Below are 19,724 nucleotides of genomic sequence, written 5' to 3'. Positions count from 1 at the left end.
GAGACCATTTGATCCCCTAGTTCATAAAGCTCATAAATAGTTCAGCAAACATTTTATTAACCAGTCCCTTTGAGAGTAGGATAAAATATTCCGGATAATCAAGAAGGATGCATAATCCCAGTAAACCCTGACCAAGCGAAGCTTTCAGACATCAACAGCCCTCAAAAAATCTGTGTAAAAATATCAACACACCTCCTAAAATCAACACAAAAACACACAGTATTTAATGGAAATGTAATGCAGAGGGAACACATCACTGTTATATTTTATGCACAACTTAAATACTCCGACAACGCAGTAGATCGTGGGCTTTGAGTTTTATCGGTTTTGCCAGTTTATCAAAAATGCTGGTTCATAAGGTGCCAGTTAAAACAAAGATAAATGACTGAATTTTCAATCATTTAACTTAATGAACTGTGGATTTAACATGAAAGATAAAGAGCTGGAGACCTTTCCTTTCTACTCTTTAAATTAAGGAGACCCACATTTTGATTTACATTATAAGTATGTTAAAGTATTTATAATTTTGCAGTTCATTTTTTTTTTAAATGAGGGGCAGCACAGTAGTTAGCACTGCTGCCTCACAGCACAAGGGACCCGGGTTCAATTCCAACCTTGGGCAACTGTCTGTGTGGAGTTTGCACATTTTCTCTGTGTCTGTGTGGGTTTCCTCCAGGTGCTCCAGTTTCCTCCCATAGTCCAAAGATGTACAGGTTAGATGGATTGGCCATGCTAAATTGCCCGTAGTGTCCAGGGATGAGCAGACTAGGTGAAATAGCCATGGGAAATGCAGGTTTACAGGGATCAGACTAGGGGTGTGGGGTCTGGGTGGGATGCTGTTTGGAGGGTCGGTGTGGATTTGTTGGGCCAAATTCTATGATTTCAGAACTACATTGTGAAATACTTGTATCATCACCTCAATGTAACGCTGGTTGCCACGGCAATTTCTCAATGACCTATCTAGCCATGTGTAGGCTCACAGCCGACTGCTTTCTATAGAGAGAGAGCAAGCTCACGTTTTGAGTCTAGATGACTCTTTATCAGAGCTGACATGAAGAGTCATCTAGATGAAGAATCACCTGATGAGTCATCTAGACTCGAGATGTTAGCTTGCGTTCTTTCCATGGATGCTGCCTGACCTGCTGTGATCGCCAGCATTTGTTGTTTTCAGTACAGACTCCAGCATCTGCAGTAATTTGCTTTCTAGCCTATGTTACAATCTCTGTTGCTGTTGGACTGGAAGCCAGAGCACAGACTCCCTGAGAGACTGGGGAGGAATCTCAGAAATTATCACCCTAGTGCTGTGATCCGCCAACTTAATTTCTTACACTTGAGAAGATGTATTAAGCAGCGCCCAAAAATCTAAAATGAAACCATGAAAAGGGAAATGCAATTGCTGAAATCCTCTGACTGTTTAATAGATCATTGGGCTCAGCACTGCCACATTGGCAAAACAGAGGAAGTGCAGCATAGGGTCACATTTGAAAGTAGTGAATTCACATGATGATTGGTTTATTGAGTAATATTACACACTGAGCCAGATTATCAGGAATAGTGTGATGGTCATCAAATTAATTCTGCAGCAAAGCGGTACGATTGCAGGAAAAAAAGTTGTCAAACTGACACTAAAAATGCTGCAACTCAGGTAGTAAATACTGAATTTATGTGTCAGTCCATATTGACACCTAAACTGCACTGGACTCAGTTATAGACACCATATTACTCAAGTTATGCAGAAATACTGAATGAAGTGCAAAAGAAAAAGATGCAATTTTTTAATATCAAATAGTACAGGATGTAGTTTTAAGGTGGGGGAGATGTTTAAAGGAGATGTGAAGTTTAAATTACAAGTGGATACGATAGCCATATTTTGCTTTAAAACCAGTTTTCTCCCAGAATGAATCTTCAATTCCTGGGCATCTCAGGGCAACCCCGAGGAATTTAGCAACTTGAACCTAGGACCAGCATGAACCAGAATAAAATGTCCTTTCTTGTGGTCTGTACTTTCCAGAAGTAGCCAGCAGATGGTGATCAGGAGCAAGAACTACTGCTGGTACATGCACAGTTCTCATTCTATTTCCCAGCCCAGTATTCTGCAGCTCCTCTCCCAACCATTGACTGGAATCAGGGAATCCTGCACAAAGCATGGTTAGGATTAGGGTTAGGGTTACTACCCCAGTGCATTTAGCAACTTGAAATAGTGGTTGTTGGTGGCATTCTGCTTTTCACAGCCCTGTGGAGAATCTGAGAATAGCAATGACTCCCGAGTCATGTAATGAAATGCTGCTGAAAGATCTTGAATTAGTTAAAATATTATCATTTTCTGTTTTTGATACTGCTTTGTGATTCCCGTCGTATTGCACTTCCCCGGTTTCGCCAATGGTGGCAGTGCTGAGCCCAATGATCCATAAATGGCACAACACTTTTGGGTGATTGTATTTCCCTCTTGGTGGTTCTTGGCCAGTTTTAGTCCTCTGACCTGCCTGCAGCCCCTGTTAGACTCTCACCAGGCAGTGATTACATGGGTAGTGGTATCTTCTGACACTTTGCCCTGTGTCCATTGTCATTCTTGGAGAGGTTGCCGAGATATTCCAATGCAGATGCTTCACAGCAAACTTGACCCAACCATTGCCGCACTTACATGCAAGTTAGTGCGCAAAACCCAATGCACCATCAGTTGGGCACACTGCCTTTCACTCACTGTTAACCCCACACACACACACACACACACACACACACACACACACACTAGCTCTCTCTCTCTCGCGCTCTCGCACTCTCACTCTTTGGGCTTCTGGCCAACATTTTAGAACACAAATCACGCACAGCTTCACCCTTCCTGTTAAGGCAAACCAGCCACCATGTTAGTTTCGGTAAAGCAATGATCAAATGACAAAATTTAAAAGGCTCTTAGATGGGTATATGAATAGGAAGGATTTAGATGGATATGGGCCAAATGCTGGCAAATGGGACTAGATTAATTTAGGATATGTGGTCGGCATGGATGAGTTGGACCCAAGAGTCTGTTTCGTGGTGTACATGTCTATGACTCTAAATTGCAAATCAACAGCTTTCTATGTTGAGAATATGACCCAGTAGCAGGCTCTGTTAATTGTACAACAGTTGTGCTAATTGAATGCATGTTGAGGGCATTAATTGAGACTTGTGCACATATAAGGAGATAATGAAATTGCTTGATTGGGTTAGGGGCCACATGCTTATTACTTTTCACTTAAAATAAATATAAATTTGAGTAAAAATTTATTCCAATATCACCTTCACCTGGCTTTCTGGGCTATGCAGTATTTTCTTGAAGATGCGTTGCCTTCAGAGGAAAACAAAATCAGGCAAACTTTTTATTTATTTATCTCCAGTGTAATGGGCTTCACATAAAGGGATCATCATGTTACTCATCCATTATTGTGCAATATGAACTGAAAATGCATACGATCCTCTTAAAATAAATGTAGGTTGTCAAGTTTCTGCCTAAAGACAGTGGCCTGTTAAAGTTAGCGAACAAGGTAGTCAGGTTTCAGACCCTATATCCTGGCCTGAGGGCTAGTTTCTCACTTTTCTAATTAAAAAAAAAGGCACAGACAAAGATATTGCACTTGTGCCTCAAGGTTAAGGGAAGCATGGGTGTTGAGAATCGAGATCAGGTGTACAGCTTAACTCTGTCTTTGTCTTTCTTTTCCCTGTCACAGGTTACCAAATCCGATGTACCTTGGCACCTTTGCTGCTGGGATCTTTCATTCTTTGTACTGCTTCTATTGCAAGATCCTACCAGATATCCTTTACGCACACCATTGTTTATAACAGACTTGTAACGTGATGGGTCAGTAACCTTTTTGCTGCATGTACGTGGATTACTAGATTTTCCTTGAGATGACTGATGTATAGGTTTCACAGTCATTCTATTTTGCGAACAGGTTTAGTTTCTGCCGTTGTGTTATTCAACACTAACTGAAATTAGAAACTTCACACCCTGAATCCCATTTTTAAAAAATGGTGGTTTCAAATAGCTTACATATTTGGAAAATTTGTAAATACAAAAACAAAGTAACTGGGTTCTCCCTTTCTTGCTCCTGTCCTACTTCACCTTCTCTCTCTCTCTCTCACTTTCTTTGTCTCTTTCTCTCCCTCTCACTTTCTTTGTTTCTTTCTCTCCCTCTCTCTCACTTTCTCTCTCTCTCCTCTCACTTTCTTACTGTCTCCCCCCACTGTCTCTCCCCCACTCTCTCTCTCACTCTCTCTCTCTCCTCTCACTGTCTGTCTCTCTTTCTCACTTTTTCCCTCTTATTCTCTCTAACTCTCCCTCTATCACTTTCCTTGTCTCTTTCTGTCCCTCTCTCTCACTTTCTGTCTCTCTCCTCTCACTTTCTTTCTCTTTCTCTCTCCTCTCACTTTCTTTCTTTCTGTCTCTCTCCTCTCATTTACTTTCTCTCTCTCTCCTCTCACTTGTTTTCTCTCTCTCTCTCTCCTCTCACACTTTCCCTCTCTTTCTAATCTCTCACGCTTTCCCTCTCTCACTCTCTCTAATCTCTCACAATTTCTCTCACTTTCTTTCACTCCATTTCCTACCCCACTCTTGCTCTCTCTATATATACATCTATCAAACTGATTGAATGACAATATTCACCTCTCACTGCCACCTCAGGGTCTGTATTCTGTGTAATTCCCTTCCAATTCCTTCTGTCTTTCCAGCTCCAAACTGCCCCATCTGAACAAATCTTTGGGTCATTGGCTGCTTCACTTGTGTCACTGATCAATACAGCATTTTGGTTTCATTGAAGGAAATAACTTACTTTTTTTGTTAAAGTAACTTTTAACAACCTTAAAACTTTCATACCTCATGAAATACTTCTGAAGCATGGTCACTGCTATATTGGAGGAAATTTGTGCATAGCAAGTCCCCACAAGAGGCAACAAAATACCAAGCAGATAACTTGGTGCAGATACTAATGCAATGTATAAGGTCCCATGCTTACAGGGTATGGGAACAGTAAGCAACAGAAGCTGGAAATACTCAGGTGGTCTAGCAACATCTGTGGAGAGAGAAAGGAGTTAACCTTACAGATCTCTGAAAGGTCACAGAGCTGAAACGTTGACTTGGTTTTTCTCTCTGTTTGACTAGCTAAGTATTTGCAGCACTTTCTTCCAAACAACACTGTAAGATAAAGGTAAAGTCACTAGAAGACCAATCTCTCATTAGAGAGAGATGGCTGGTGGTCATTTAACGCCTCAGGCGAGGGGAGAGGTTGAAAAGGAGAGTCCTTCATGGTGACTTCAGCTGAAGGAGGAATTGAACCCACACTGTTGCCATCAGTCTTTGTCACAAACCAGCCATTCGGCCAACTGAGCTAACGGCACTAGGTGTACCTTCACCACACAGACTGCAGAGTTTCAAGGGCCAGTTAGGGATGGACAGTTACAAAACACAAATCCCCACATCCGTGAAAAAGTGATGAATAATCTACTTTATGGTAGCCATGAAGCGGAGGTGCCGGTGTTAGACAGGGATGGACAAGGTCAGAAGTCACATGACACCAGGTTATGGTCCAACAGGTTTATTTTGTTTGTGATTTTTAAATAAACCTGTTGGACTATAACCTGGTGTCGTGTGACTTCTGACTTAATCTACTTTAGGTGTTGGTCGAGAGAAAAATGTTGGCCAGCACACCTCTGTGGGATACGTTTGTGCATTGATGCCCCTGGGTAAAGCCATCCCATCAGTGTGGGCCAATGAGAGATGATTCCTTGACTCATAACATGCCTGTGGCCTGCATACCTCCTGCTGTGTTGCATGACACTGCTGGCCACCCTGTTGCTGTGGATGTTCAAGGAGATGTTAACCAGGGACCCGGGGAAGCTGCAGGAAACTAGCTGCAAAGCCGAGTATGTAACCATCACCGAGCTTATCGAAGCAAATGAGAATCCATCCAGATTCTGCATCTACTGTGAGGTAAAGGCAGTTACATTTTGCGAGTTATACTGACGCCGCTGTGCGACACACTGACGTCTGTTCCATTTGTTTCAAAATTGAACCCCTCTCTCATTCAGAGGATAGAATATGAGCTTAGAATCACACAGTACAGAAGATGCCCTTTGAGTCAGTACTGCCAAAAATAGGCGACTCGTCCTGCTTAGCCGCACTGGGCCCATAGCCTCAAAGGTTATGACAGTTCAAGTGCTCGTCCACTTACTTAGAGTCGTACAACAAAGAACCAGACCCTTCAGTCCAACTATTCTATGCCCACCATGTTCCCAAACTAAACTCATCCCACTTGCCTGCGTTTGGCACATATCCCTCCAAACCTTTCCTATTCATGTACTTATCCAAATGTCTTTTAAATGTTGCAGCTGTATCTGCACCCACCACTTTCCCTGAAAGTTCATTCCACACAGAAATTGCTCTGTGCCCCTCATGTCCTTTTTAAATCTTTCTTCACTCATCTTAAAAATATGCCCCCTAATTTTGAACTCCCACACCCTAGGGAAAAGAACCTTGCTAGTCATCTTATTTATGACTCTCGTGATTTTATAAACCTCTATAAAGTCATCCCTCAACCTTCTATGCTCCAGTGAAAGAGGATCCACCCTGTTGTTATAACTCAAACCTTCCATTCCTGACAACATTCTGGTAAATCTTTTCTGAACCCTATCCAATTTAATAACATTCTTCCTATTGCAGGGCAACCAGAACTGGACACAGTACTCCAGAAGAGGCCTGACCAATGTCCTGTACAACTGCAACATGACATCCCAAACCCTATACTCAAATGTCTGAGCAATGAAGGCAAGCATGCTAAATGTCTTCTCAACCACCCTGTCTATCTGTGACGCAGATTTCAAAGCATTTTGTACCTGAACCCCTAGGTCTCCCTGTTCTACAACATTACCCAGGGCCCTACCGTTAATTGTATAAGTCCTGCCCCTGTTTGTTTCACCAACTTTTTAAAGGTTGAGAGATTAGCCGTCTCAACTATCCTCCCATTGCCTGCCATCAACCCTCTGGTGAAAGAAGTTTTTCCTCCAATCCCCCACTTTTTACTTTAAATTTGGTGCTAAAGCTTCTGTCTGTCACCAGCCGTGTCGCTGTGATGAGCTTTGTGATAGATTGGCTGTGGAATGGACTGAGGCTTCGAGGAGTAGGGCCTGATGATAGGTTTTAGGCAAAGCTGCCAGGTGGGGGCTTCCCTTGGTGCCAAATCCCAGTAAACCCCAAGAGATGCGGCATCGTGAGGATTGCTTAAGGGGAGGGGGTTTAAAGAGAGACAGTGAGACCACCTCTCTCTGCCCTAGATGTCAACCTGGACTTTCCTTACACCAGCACAGCTTTTCCTGTTCAGAGATGTTATTTCACAACTAGAGCAGTTGGGACTTGAATCTGAGTCTCTTGGCTCAGAGGTAGGGATGCTACCACTGCACCACAAGAGCCCACTCCCACACCAGCGTATATTTGGGGATTCCTCTTCCTGAATGTTGTAATTACACCTGCATCTACCACTTCCTCTGGCAGCTCGTTCCATATATGCACCTCTGTCCGCGTGAAAAAGTTGCCCCTCAGGTCCCTTTTAAATCTTTCCCCTCTCACCTTAAACCTATGCCTTCTAGTTTTGGACTCCCCTACCCATGGCAAAAGACCTTGGCTCTTCACCTTATCTGTACCCCTCATGATTTTATAAACCTCTATAAGGTCACCCCTCAGCCTCTTGAGTCCTTGTCTATGCAGCCTCTCCTTATATCTCAAATAGGGTGGGATGGTCTTTGGAGGGTCGGTGCAAACTCAGTGGGCTGAATGGCCTGTTTCTACACTGTAGGGATTCATGATATGATATTACACTTGCCTTAAGCTGAGGGTCATCCTGATCTCCTGCTCTCTGACCTTATCATTCCCACTGGCTTTAATATGGCTTCCCGCCACTATAGCCAACCGTTCCTAACCCAACACTAACTGTTCCCAACATTCTGGTGAGTCATCGTTTTGATCCCTGACACTCTTGTTCCCATCCCAGTTCAAATCAACTCGCCGCTGCTCATAAGGAGGGGAACAAGGCTTCCTTACAAACAGCACTAACCTTTGGCTAAAAGCTGAGGGTGAGCGGGAATGTGTTTACCCCGCATCGTTTGGTGCAACCTTCCATGTTTGTCATGGAGACTGTCAAATTTTTGAGATGCATGCCTTGATATCTGCTGCAAGCCAGCCAGGAAGAGCATCTTTAGGGCATTAACGAAATATATCTTTTTCCGTAATCTTCTGTGAGAACTTTAGTCATTAAAAATTGTTAGAGATGGGAGCCAGATGTTTGATTGGACAAGGCAGCTGGATGAAGATCATGTGATGAAATCCATCCAATCAGAACAGTCACTCGGAAGGTTCATTAAACTTGGGAGTGAGGAGGGAGTAGGCGCCATTTTTGTTCCTAAATGCTGTTTGTTTGTTCCTTTAGATTATTCAACCAGAGCAAGCGAAGCACTGTAGACTGTGCAACATGTGCTTGGTGAGCTTTGACCATCATTGTCTTTTCCTCATGAAATGCGTGGCCAAAAATAATCGCCGACTCTTCAATCTGTTCCTCATGGAGGTCTTTGTCTGTCACCTGACCTTTGCAGCATCAGCTGTCTGGTACCTACACCTTCAATACAATCTGAACTTGGAAACGGTCCTAGCCATTCTCAGCAGTGAGTCCTGGGTGGTAGCACTGGCCCTCATGAACATCGCTATGGCCTTCTGGGAATCGGTGATCCTAAAGGATCAGCTGGTGACTATTTCCACAAACTGCACGACCACCTTCCGGAAGGTGCCACACGCCTCAGCGTTCACATGGGGACGCCGTATGAGAAACATTGCAGCGTTCTTCATCACTGGGAACGGGACCCGGAGTCACCAATTCGCGAGTCAGTTCTAGACTTTTCTCCTTTAGAGCCAAGGCGTGGTCAGTAGTTGTTAAGCTGAGGCTCCCCCGTGAAACGTTGCTATAGATAAATGGGTCATTGTTACAAATGAATACGTAATATGTTAGTAGCCTTTTGGCTCAGCGTAAGCTATTTCTGTAGTTATGATATCTCCCATTGCCACTTTAATCCCTCTGCTCATTGATGTGTTTCATTTACACAACCTGTTTCTCAGCTATAAAGCAGGAATGGAGATAATTTCTCAGAATTGTTGGTTCAGAAGCAGAATGACATAAAAACCCTACCAGATCTTTCCTTCCTTCCTTGTCACTGCACTTGATCTGTTCCCACGTTTTTCTTGCCTCTCCACCAATTGCTTCTCATTTTTATAGCTAGCTGAGAAAGGGGAGGATAGGTGAAACAAAGAGAAACTGTCTTCATTGCTTCACTTGAGCTCCGTAGTTTCTTGATCTCCCACTTCTTTGTCACAATCTCAGTTCAAGGGTTAAGCGAAAGATGTGCAGGTTAGGGTGGATTGGCCATGCTAAATTGCCCACAGTGTCCAGGGATGTGTAGGCTAGGTGGATTAGCCATGGGAAATTTGGAGTTATGGGGCTGGAGTGAGCGTAGATGGGATGCTTTTTGGAGGGTCAGTGCAGACTTGATGGGCTGAATGGCCTCTATCTGCATTGTAGGGATTCCACGTTATATATGGACCAAAGAAACTTGGCACTCTGAAGATGTTCTGGTCTCCTTGTGCACATGGTTGTTCTTCAGCCTGGAGGTTTACAATGAATAGCTTTTAGTATGTTTTTAAATACACATTAGGTACAGGAATAGGCCATTCAACCCTGCTGTGCCATTTTGATAGGATTGTAGCTGATCTGTTTATGGCCTCAACGTCATTTTCCTGTTTATCCCCGAACCTCTTTGACTCCCTTATCAATCAAGGATTGACCAAAGTAAAGTTGCCTCATTGTTGAACAGCCTAAATATCAGCAACTTCAGATTGATGTAAACTTGGGTTTGAAACATTGACGTGGTTCAGAGATGCCATGGATCACACACACATATTGCCCTTGAAAGCCTGGACGTTGCTGGCACAGGCTTCTCACCATTCCCGGAATGCTGCACAATAGCCCTGACCTTACAAGTATGGTAGATATGAGAACCCAAAGCTGACCCCTCAGCTGATTCACCTGTTGAAACATAAAACAGTGACATTTGTACTTGACCTAAAGAAACAAGATTTTTAAAAAATTTATTCATGAGATTTTGACAACACTGGCCAGGTCAGCATTTGTGGGCCATTTCTCATTGCCTTGGAGAAGATAGTAAAGAACAAACTAAGAAAATTCCGGCAAGCTCCTTGCAGTCCAAAATCTAGGCCTTGATTGTTGGAGACCGGACCATAATAGTGATCTGACGCCATGGATTTAGGTCAGAAGTCACACGACACTATAATCCAACATTATTTGGAATCACAAGCTTTTGGAGCGCTCCGAGAGCTTGTGATTTCAAATAAACCTGTTGGACCATAACTTGGCGTCATGTGACTTCTGACTTTGGCCACCCCGGTCCAATACCGGCACCTCCACATCATGGATTTAAGAAGAGGACTTGATCGTTTTTATTTAGGTGGGAAGTACAGCAATGAGTGTCTATCACGACATCATGTTGATTTTCAAATTAGTATTGTATGTGAAGCAATTTTCATTCTTTTTAAAAAAAAAAGGCCTGACAAAATTTTTCATCCAAAGATAGCAACTCTTAAGAGGTCCATAGTTTCAACATTTTTTGCTGATATTTTTAACGGATTGCATGATTAACTGCCAAAGCACAGGAAAGAAGATATGATTAGAGAAGACAGTGTTTCATTACTCACGTAAAACGTGGAAGTGAAGAGCAGTTGCATTCGGCGTCACAAAGCCTGGATTCTCCCCTTGTGTTAGCACGTGGTATGCTGTTCCTTAAAGTCAGCAGCTGATCAAATCAGCCAGTGAGCCAAGAGGAGAAACAAGAACATCACATCCCTGACTTGTACATTTTAATTATTCATTCATAGGATGTGGGCATCACTGGCCAGGCTGGCATTTAATCCTGTCTTTCATTGCCATGGAAAAGTTGCTGCTGAGCTGCCTTTTTGAACCACTGCAATCCATGTGGTGTAGGTACAGCTACAATCCATTAGGGAAAGCGTTATCGGATTTTGACCCAGCAACAGCGACGGAAGAGTGACATTGTTCCAACTCAGAGTGGCGTGTGGCTCGGAGGGGAGCTTGTTGTTGTGATGTTCCCATGTATCTGCTTTCCTTGTACTTCTAGTTGGAAGGGGTCACTGGACTGGAAGGTGCTGTCGGAGATTCTTTGTCAGTTGCTGCAGTGCATCTTGTATGTGGGACACTGTGTTGCCACAGTGCATGGTTGGGAGAGGGAGTAAATGTTGAAAATATTGGATGTGGTGCCAGTCATTAGGTTGCTTTGTCCTGGACGGTATCTAATTGCTTGAATGTTGTTGGAGCTGCACCCATCCAGGCAAATGGGCAGTATTTCATCACACTCCTGAATTGGAGATGGTGGATAGGCTTTGGGGAGTCAGAAGGTGAGTTACTTGTTGCAGAATTGCCAACATCTGAACTGTTCTTGCAGCCACAGTATTTGCATAGCTGGTCTCGTTTCTAATCAATACTAACCATCCACACCACATCCCTCATCAGACTGATGATAGTGACAGATGACACTAAAGTCCCACTTCTTCTTCAGACAATTAGCAGACAATTTTGATACAAATGGAAAACTTTATAGCGCTGTATGAAGAGGGGTTAATAAATCTCTAATCCAATTTCCAGACAGTGTCTATATCAGCCCCCTATACCTCATCAATAATCTCACTCAAGAAGCCATATGATGGTGGCTGTTTACAGCAAATGGAAAGTTGTCACATCTGGGTGTACTTGGGACTGAAACCTAGAGTTGGGATTGAGATGTGCTCATCTCCCTGTGGATTTAAGACTGGAGTTTTAGGAGCTCGAAGGTTGGACATGGGAAAAGTTCCTGTGTCTCAGCATGTCGATGAGTCCAGAAACAAGGCAATGGGAGCAAATGGGGAGAAGTTTGTCAAGTAAGGGAAATGATATGCAGGCTGAGCTGGGTTAGAGTACAAAAACCTGCTTTCTCAGTAGGCTTTAGCTTCTCCTACAGAAGCATAATTGAGCTTCATTCAACATTATTTGTGTTCGCAGTCGCCCACACAGACTGCAGGAGTAGGACAAGTGTGCTAACATCTGATATTTAATAGTCTTTAAATCTCTTTCCCAGCTGCAGCTATTCCCTGCTCTGGGTGTCTTAACTCTTCATCCTGTTAATGGCTTTCCTGACTTTGATTGTAAATAATTGGAAACCTAAGGTTTATTCAGAACACATGTGCTCAAAGATGTGCCGGGAATGTGGGGGAAGGGAGAGGTTGTTAACAAACCAGAATCATAAGCCATAATTCATTTTCTCACAATAGAAGCAGCACCTCACATGCAATGAAAAATGCCAGGGTGGTCACTTTAGAGTGGACCCAATGAATTCCAGTCCTGGGATTCAAAAAACAAAGTTGAGATTGTTCCTGGTTCAAAGAAATGATACAACATCGATTACTAGTGTGTTCAGCCCTGCAGGCCTTGGGGCTCTCAAGTGTAGGTTTTGTTTTTCAAATATTTATCTACACCTCTTTTAAAAGTGATTAGGGATTTTAGTCTCATCACTTTCTCCTGTTCAGGGAAACCCATGTAGTGTTAAAACTGTTCAGGGATTCCTAACCCAATCCCGGAGGCTGCGCACCTCAACATCCCCTCTCCACCCAAGCCAAACGTTTGGGTCTTCATCATTCATTCTTTAACAGTGATGCCTGAGCTGGGATTGTTGTGGGCGAGAGTTTCAGGAGCCCAACATCTGGATCACTTCCAGGTCCCATCCCCACGTCATTCGATCTGGACCAGTGGCATTATAAATCATAAAGGCGTGGGCCTCCATTAGAGCTGGATGAGAGGTCAGTGTCTAGTTATTGGTGACTGTAGCTGCCTTGGGAACTAGCTGTGGTGCGTGGATTTTTGAAGGACAGACAGTGTCAGGAGCTGTCTAGGTTATGAAATGAATTTAATGCTGAGTTAGATGTTTGACCAGGGTTGGAGAGGGGTATGGTGGGGGTTGAGGGTTGGGGGCAGGTGCAGGAATAGACAGGAAAACAGGACGGAAACCAAAATCACATCCTGAATGGTGGAGGAGACTTAAGAGCTGAGTAGCCTACACCTGCTGTGAAATCCTATTTCACCAATCTTTCCATTTGTCTGAGTGAAAGTTTGATTCTGGTCCTGTCCAGCCTGTTAACAAGGTAATCAACAAACTTAACAGCAAGTTCATTGAAAGCATGCAGGTTTGCCAATTCTCCCTACTCACCCTCCATTTTAAAAATTCCAATGTGTCCCACGGGCATACAAACTCTGATGCCATCTTCTGGGCAAGACCACACTGTGAATAGTGAATGCAGTAGACTAGAATGAAAGAAGTATCCAGAAATCACTGCTTTTACTGAATGAGGTGTTGTACAGTGAGGAGAGGGGAGGTCGATGGCCGCGTGTAATCCCTTCTGTATTGCCTTTGTTGGTTGTCCTTGGGCACAGGAGAGACTGAGGTGGGAAGGAACCCCCTCCCGACAGCCTCCACTTTGTTTGTTGATGGAATTGGTCACGATTGCGATACTCGTGATCCGATATCTCACCACAGTAACTCACTTGGCGCAGGTGCTTACAAGTGGTAACTACTTTACTGTAGCCAAATGATGATAATTCTGGGAGCTATGCTGTGAGCCACATGAGGGCCAACTCCTCAGTGAGAGCGTGATTATACAAAGCTGTGCAACAGCGACATTGGGAGCAATGTGAGCATAACACTGTGAGCCTCTCACTTTGTTTGCCCTCTCCCCTGGAGGAACACAATGACTATCCATGGTAGACATTAGGAATGCGGCACTTAGAGCAGAAAATAGTGGTTGGAAAATTAGTATGGGTTTATGTATCAAGTGTATGGGATGCTCGGATAAGAAGTGAAAATACCTCATGCTAACACTAAAATTATACACCCTTATCACTTATAGACTGAACAATATCTAAAAGTTTCATTACTTCAAAAGAACCAGAAACTGAAAGTGTCTTTGCATTGCTGCCCATAACAATTCTGATTGAGATGAGTCCAAAACTTCTAATCCAATTCCTAATAATGCTAAGAACATCTGGAACTGTCCCCAAATTAGCCCTAAACTGGCAATCACAGGATTGTAAAAGTGATAAATGGACAAACGCTACACTGTTACAGTAGGGGATGGTCCAGAAGTTGCTGAAAGTGAGGCAGTGAACAAATTCAGTTCTGCAGAAGGGTCACCGGACCCGAAATGTTAACTCTGATTTTTTTCCTTCACAGATGCTGCCAGACCTGCTGAGCTTTTCCAGCAACTTCTGTTCCCGATTCACAGCATCCGCAGTTCTTTCGGTTTTTAACAAATTCAGTTCCCTAGGTTCAATGAAAAACAACAAAGAGCAAGAATGGAATCCAAATTTGATTGTCTCCAGCAATAGGAATGACCAGTGACTGAAGTGGCATTTTGAAATCCAAATGCATCAACGTGAATCTGAGATAGACATTGAATCTGTCACTAGTGTGGAGTGTTGTGCCCTACAGTGCAATGTTTAGAGAGTCATAGAGATGTACAGCATGGAAACAGACCCTTTGGTCTAACTCGTCCATGCTGACCAGATGTCCTAAATTAATCTAGACCCATTTGCCAGCATTTGGCTCATATCCCTCTAAACCCTTCCAATTCATGTATCCATCCAGATGCCTTTTAAATGTTGTAATTGTAACAGCCTCCACCACCTCCTCTGGCAGCTCATTCCATACACGCATGAAATAGTTACCCCTTGGGTCCCTTTTAAATCTTGCCCCTCTCACCTTAAACCTATGCCCTCTAGTTTTGGACTCCTCTATCCTGGGAAAAAGACTTTGGCTATTCACTCCATCCATGTCCCTTATGATTTTATAAACTTCTGTACAGTCACCCCTCAGCCTCTGACGCTCCAGGGAAGATAGCTCCATTTGAAGAAAAAGGATGAGAAAAGGACAGCAGATTTTGAAATGAGAGTATGGCAGGAGTTACTTAGAACTCACTGGCTGGAGAGAAAGATGAATGAATGGGGTTGGCCGGGAGACTAAATTCAGGAATCAAAAGAGTGGCTAATCACAGAGAGAGAACAGAAGACAAGTGCAGACGTTATAGACTAAGCTCGCAGCCTTGTCCCAACCTTGTCCTTGGTTGAAAAATAAATTGGGAGTATAAAACAGGAAGATGAGGAATCAATTGGGTCGATATTATTGAGACATGGACTGAACAAGTCTTGAGAGGAAGTGGGAGAATGCCAACCCCCACGCCCCCCTCCCTCCCCCCGACAGCTATGGCAGAAATGAATGAATATTTACAGACAGTATCTTCTGAGGCAAGGCTGGCATACTATATCGTAGGAGCAGAGAGAAAGCTTTCTTCAGGATTTGAGAACACTATTACTGATCTGCTCAATGCTCAGAAGGGTCAATGTCCCATTGGTCAGGAAGGCTGGAAATCTTTGTAAACCTTTCAGGTGATGACTTGTGACTGAGCACTCCAATGAGAAGTCAAAACTCAAGAGTTAGAGGCATCAGCAAACTAAAACATTGCAACAGAAGGTGAAAGATTGGGGACAGTAAGGTTTAAAACCAGCCTTAGGTTTGAAACATTCAGACGGAGGAAGGGAAAACTGGGAGGCAAGGTGCTGAACTTGTGCTGATTGGTGACTAAGCAGTAAAGTCACCATAGTCTTACCAGACCATAGGGCTGCTCTCTCATTTGAAAGAGATGACTGGTGGCAGTTTAACCTGAAGGTCACCACACCTCAGATGACGGGAGAGATTGTGAAAGAGAGTCCATGGTAACCTCAGCTAATGCAGGAAATGAACTCTGCATTGCAATCAGCCATCCAGATAACTGACCCCCGTCAACTAATAGGAGACACTGTGGCATTTCTAATAGAATGTGCAAACAAAGACAAGGAACAGTAGGTCGGATAATGAAATATTCTGATGTATCCCTACATTGTTCGGTTTCTTAATTGATAATTCTAGACTTGTGTTTTTGCTTTCAATAACAATGAGTTCTTTTTAAAAGATGGAATCAGGTACAAAGGGAATTTGAGACGAAATATTGGCTGCAAGACTCTTCCATGCGTAAGGCATCCCTGGAATCTATAGTAGGATTTTTTTTTCTTCTTTTTCTCTTGCACTGAGAAATGATCTCACTTCCTTCTCAACTGAGTTCAGCTCAAAATTTCAGTAAGTGTTGCACTGACTCAGACATAGATACATACCTGATACATTCCTTCTAATAACATAGTGGCATAAATTTTGATTACTGAGCAAATACAAAGCACATTCTTTGAAAATATGAATCATCTCTCAACTGTCACTTCCCTCCCATGTGTTATTCAATGGATCTGAGGCACTTACAGCATATTGTGATCACTTCTATTTAGCGTATTTTAGCTTGTATTAGAGGAGAGGAATGTCTTATTTCAGACATAAACAGGTTTTCTTAATTCTTCATTTTCAATAAGTCGGAGAATGTCCAGTAATATTCATTAGCTTCCATGGAAAGAACCGGAGTTAATGTCTAAGGTAACTGATTTCTCCTCAGAATTCATGAGCTCTGTTTTTCCCTTCAAAGATGCTGCTCAACCTGCTGAGCATTTCCATCATTTTCAGTTTTTATTTCAGATTTCTAGCATTTGCAGCCATTTACTTTTTTATTTCAGTAAGGTTCAAAGGAATAAACTTGTTGCCATAGATGGACTGGTAACCTGGAATCAAAAAAACTGAAGATTTTTATCTTCATTTTTGATCACAAGACTGGAGGCAATGCCAAAAATTCCACAGTTTCCTTACCCACACATGCTGCTTCATTGTGGGATGGGTTTCCAATAAATTCAGTGCAAAATCAGATATGGATACAGACCAAATGAAAAACCTAAAGGATAACCGAGATTTGGATGACTGAAGTTTCTTCATCAGTCAGAAACATGTCATTTGGGATATGAACATAGCGTTCCCTTATCTGAGGTGACAATATCCTGGAACTCCCTACAGAACAGCAATGTATGGAGTCTTGTGAAGGACTGATGTGAAAATATAAGTAAGATAGACGATTTCACAAGGGGAAATGATGCTAATTCAAAGTCTGTTGGGAGATGGTTCATCATCAAAGCCCTGTATGAAGTTTTTGTCCTGTAGTTATTTAGTAATTACAAATGGAATTGGTTTAGCTCAGTTGGTTTGCAAAGCAGTGTGATACCAACAGCATGGGTTCAATTCCTGCACCAGCTGAGGTTACCGTGAAGGACTCTCCTTCTCAATCTCTCCTCTCACCTGAGATGTGGTGACCCTCAGGTTAAATCACCACCAGTTGTCTCTCTCTAATGAGAGAGCAGCCATATGATCTGATAAAACTATGGTGACTTGACCAGTTTGAATAAAGGGTAACGTTTGGAGTTGAAATGTTAACTCTCCTTCTTGCCCCGCAGATGCAGTTGAGTTTTGCCAGTACTTTCTGTTTTGATTGCACATCTCCTACATCTACAGTATTTTGTGTTTCTACCTGCAATCTCAATCAGCCACACTCTTGGACAGTACCAAAATGACAGAGGGAGTATCTTTACTCCATGGATTGCAGCAACTCAGGGGGAAGGTTTTCCACCACCACCACTCTCTGAAGTTGATTAAAATTCCAATAAATACCAGCAATGGTTACATCCCAGAAACAAATTGTTAAACAGAAAGAGATGCAATTCTAATTCTTGGATGACATCAGTTTTTCTATGACTTGATCAGTATAAGAAATAATCAGCTCTAACGGCCCTCTCTGATACATAAGTTGGTATTTTTCTCCACTGATCTGTGCATTTTCTGTTTCCATTTATGTTTTCTAAGTGAAAAGAATCTTAATGTGTTAGCAAAATGGCATGATAAATGATAGTATCCAGTTCCCCGTAGAGTGGCCCAGCATCAGTTTATTGGTATCCATTGATTTAGATTTCACCTGACTTGGATTGGTGGATGGATATACTTTGTACATGGAATAATAAAGTATGTGGGAGCTGAACAACAATCCATCAGAAATGTCAGCACAGGACAATTGTAACTTTGGCCCACATCGTGACAGCTACCACACTTCGGCGAGAAATTTTCCATGCAAAGTGTTTGGAGACTTTTCGATATGACAAGGTGCTTTGTAAGTGGAAGCATTAGTGCGTCTTTCAGTTAGTGGTAGTGAGGCACTGTTGAATTCGAGCCAGGTTCTGACTGGATTCCATCTCAACGCAGTAGAGGACTGAAGCTGAGCAGGAGCTGGGAAGTACAAAATACATGACATCTTGTGATAACTTGAAGTTTTGCTGCAAGTTAAGTGGGCCAGTTGTTCTGCTCCAAAGGCACATGACATACAATGGGTTGTGGACAGTGGGATGACCAAGCTGTTAATCAGGAGGTCACACTCATAAAAATCAACCTCAGCCAACGTTCTGAGCCATTCCAGGGATTCCAAAGGCAGATTGTCCAGGGGAGGCAGGGCTTCACCCTCTGCCTCATCCAACCCATTCCTGAGCAATGTTGACCAATTGAAGAGTTTCATCCCTTCCCACACTGAAGAGGAAGAGTGGGAGGGCTGCTTTGTATTTGGTGTGTGCTGATAGACTATTACTTTACCAGCATAGCTCAGTCGACATTATATGTCTTCCATTAATGATCAGGCATGACTATCCCCCATGTATTGATCATCATCCATACTTACTGGTCATCACCCATGCCTAGTGATTGCCATGCATTCATACACATTACTTGTGATCCACAATGTGGCATGCATAAGAAGACAAAATCTGAGTGAACTTTGACAGTGAAGTGCTCATGTGGGCTTCTGGATTCAGTGCTTGCTGCCCTCACAGTCTCAGATTTCTCTCAGTCGATTCTCTGCCTTGTTTGTGTCAGGGGGAATGATGCATGAGGATGTGGTTACTTAGTACATTCTTTTGCTTATAACTAGTGAAGCAGGGCAGCAGATGCAAGAAAATGTGGAGAAGTCTCTACTGCAGCAAGAAACATGTGGAAGCAAAGATCAAGGAGGTCCCAGTTTGGTATGTTCAGTTATATGTTTCATGAAATGTGAGGTAGATGGAACTGTAAAGTAATAACTTCTACATAAAACAAGTAGACAATTGCATTGGAATACGACAATCTAATTAGGTGGAGCAAAGGCACTAATCTGTGTCCCTTATGGTAATACATTTAAAGAATTTAATTAAGATTCCAGGATTGTTGAGCGTGCTGATGGGCTGCTTAGGGAAACGTTAAAAAAAGCCTAGCGTAAGAAAAATTTAAAAGTCAATATATCACACTATCTACTGATCACTGAAGTGTACAAGCATACGGGAGAGAATGGGGCCACATCAGCAAATTATAACACTTAGCTGTCAATTTGTGCTTCAGTTATCTTCGTTGTCTGGTCCTAACAGAAAAATTCCACCAAAGTTATAGCAAAAACCCACCAACAAAGCGAACCCGGCAGTTCTTTTTTTAAGTGCTTTCTGTTCTTTGCATTAGCATTGGGAATATGCAAGGATGTGGTTTGTAAGCACTTCTGTTTCACATCTTGTTAACCCTGTGGTCACTGTAACATTTAAGTCTTTCTTCGATTGTGGAAAAAAAAATCCTGC

The 19,724-nt window shown here is 42.8% G+C and overlaps 1 protein-coding gene across 3 annotated transcripts in view; it reads left to right on the top strand.

Annotated features, from left to right (window-relative positions):
- Positions 1-11,737, top strand: part of si:ch211-223a10.1 (probable protein S-acyltransferase 23) — a 38,151-nt gene extending 26,414 nt beyond the window's left edge. For all 3 annotated transcript variants that reach the window (XM_048616362.1, XM_020510726.2, XM_048616361.1), the window contains 3 exons: positions 3,705-3,787; positions 5,772-5,962; positions 8,451-11,737. In XM_048616362.1, coding sequence (XP_048472319.1) covers positions 3,705-3,787; positions 5,772-5,962; positions 8,451-8,909 — 733 coding nt within the window. In that variant the 3' untranslated portion in view covers positions 8,910-11,737. The remainder of the gene's footprint in view (positions 1-3,704; positions 3,788-5,771; positions 5,963-8,450) is intronic.
- The last annotated feature ends 7,987 nt before the right edge of the window (positions 11,738-19,724 follow it).

This window comes from Rhincodon typus, chromosome 34, assembly GCF_021869965.1.
Source record: "Rhincodon typus isolate 14 chromosome 34, sRhiTyp1.1, whole genome shotgun sequence".
NCBI lineage: Eukaryota > Metazoa > Chordata > Chondrichthyes > Orectolobiformes > Rhincodontidae > Rhincodon > Rhincodon typus.
The sequence above is the reverse complement of the archived record's forward strand: the minus strand, read 5'-3'. Positions and strand labels throughout refer to the sequence as shown.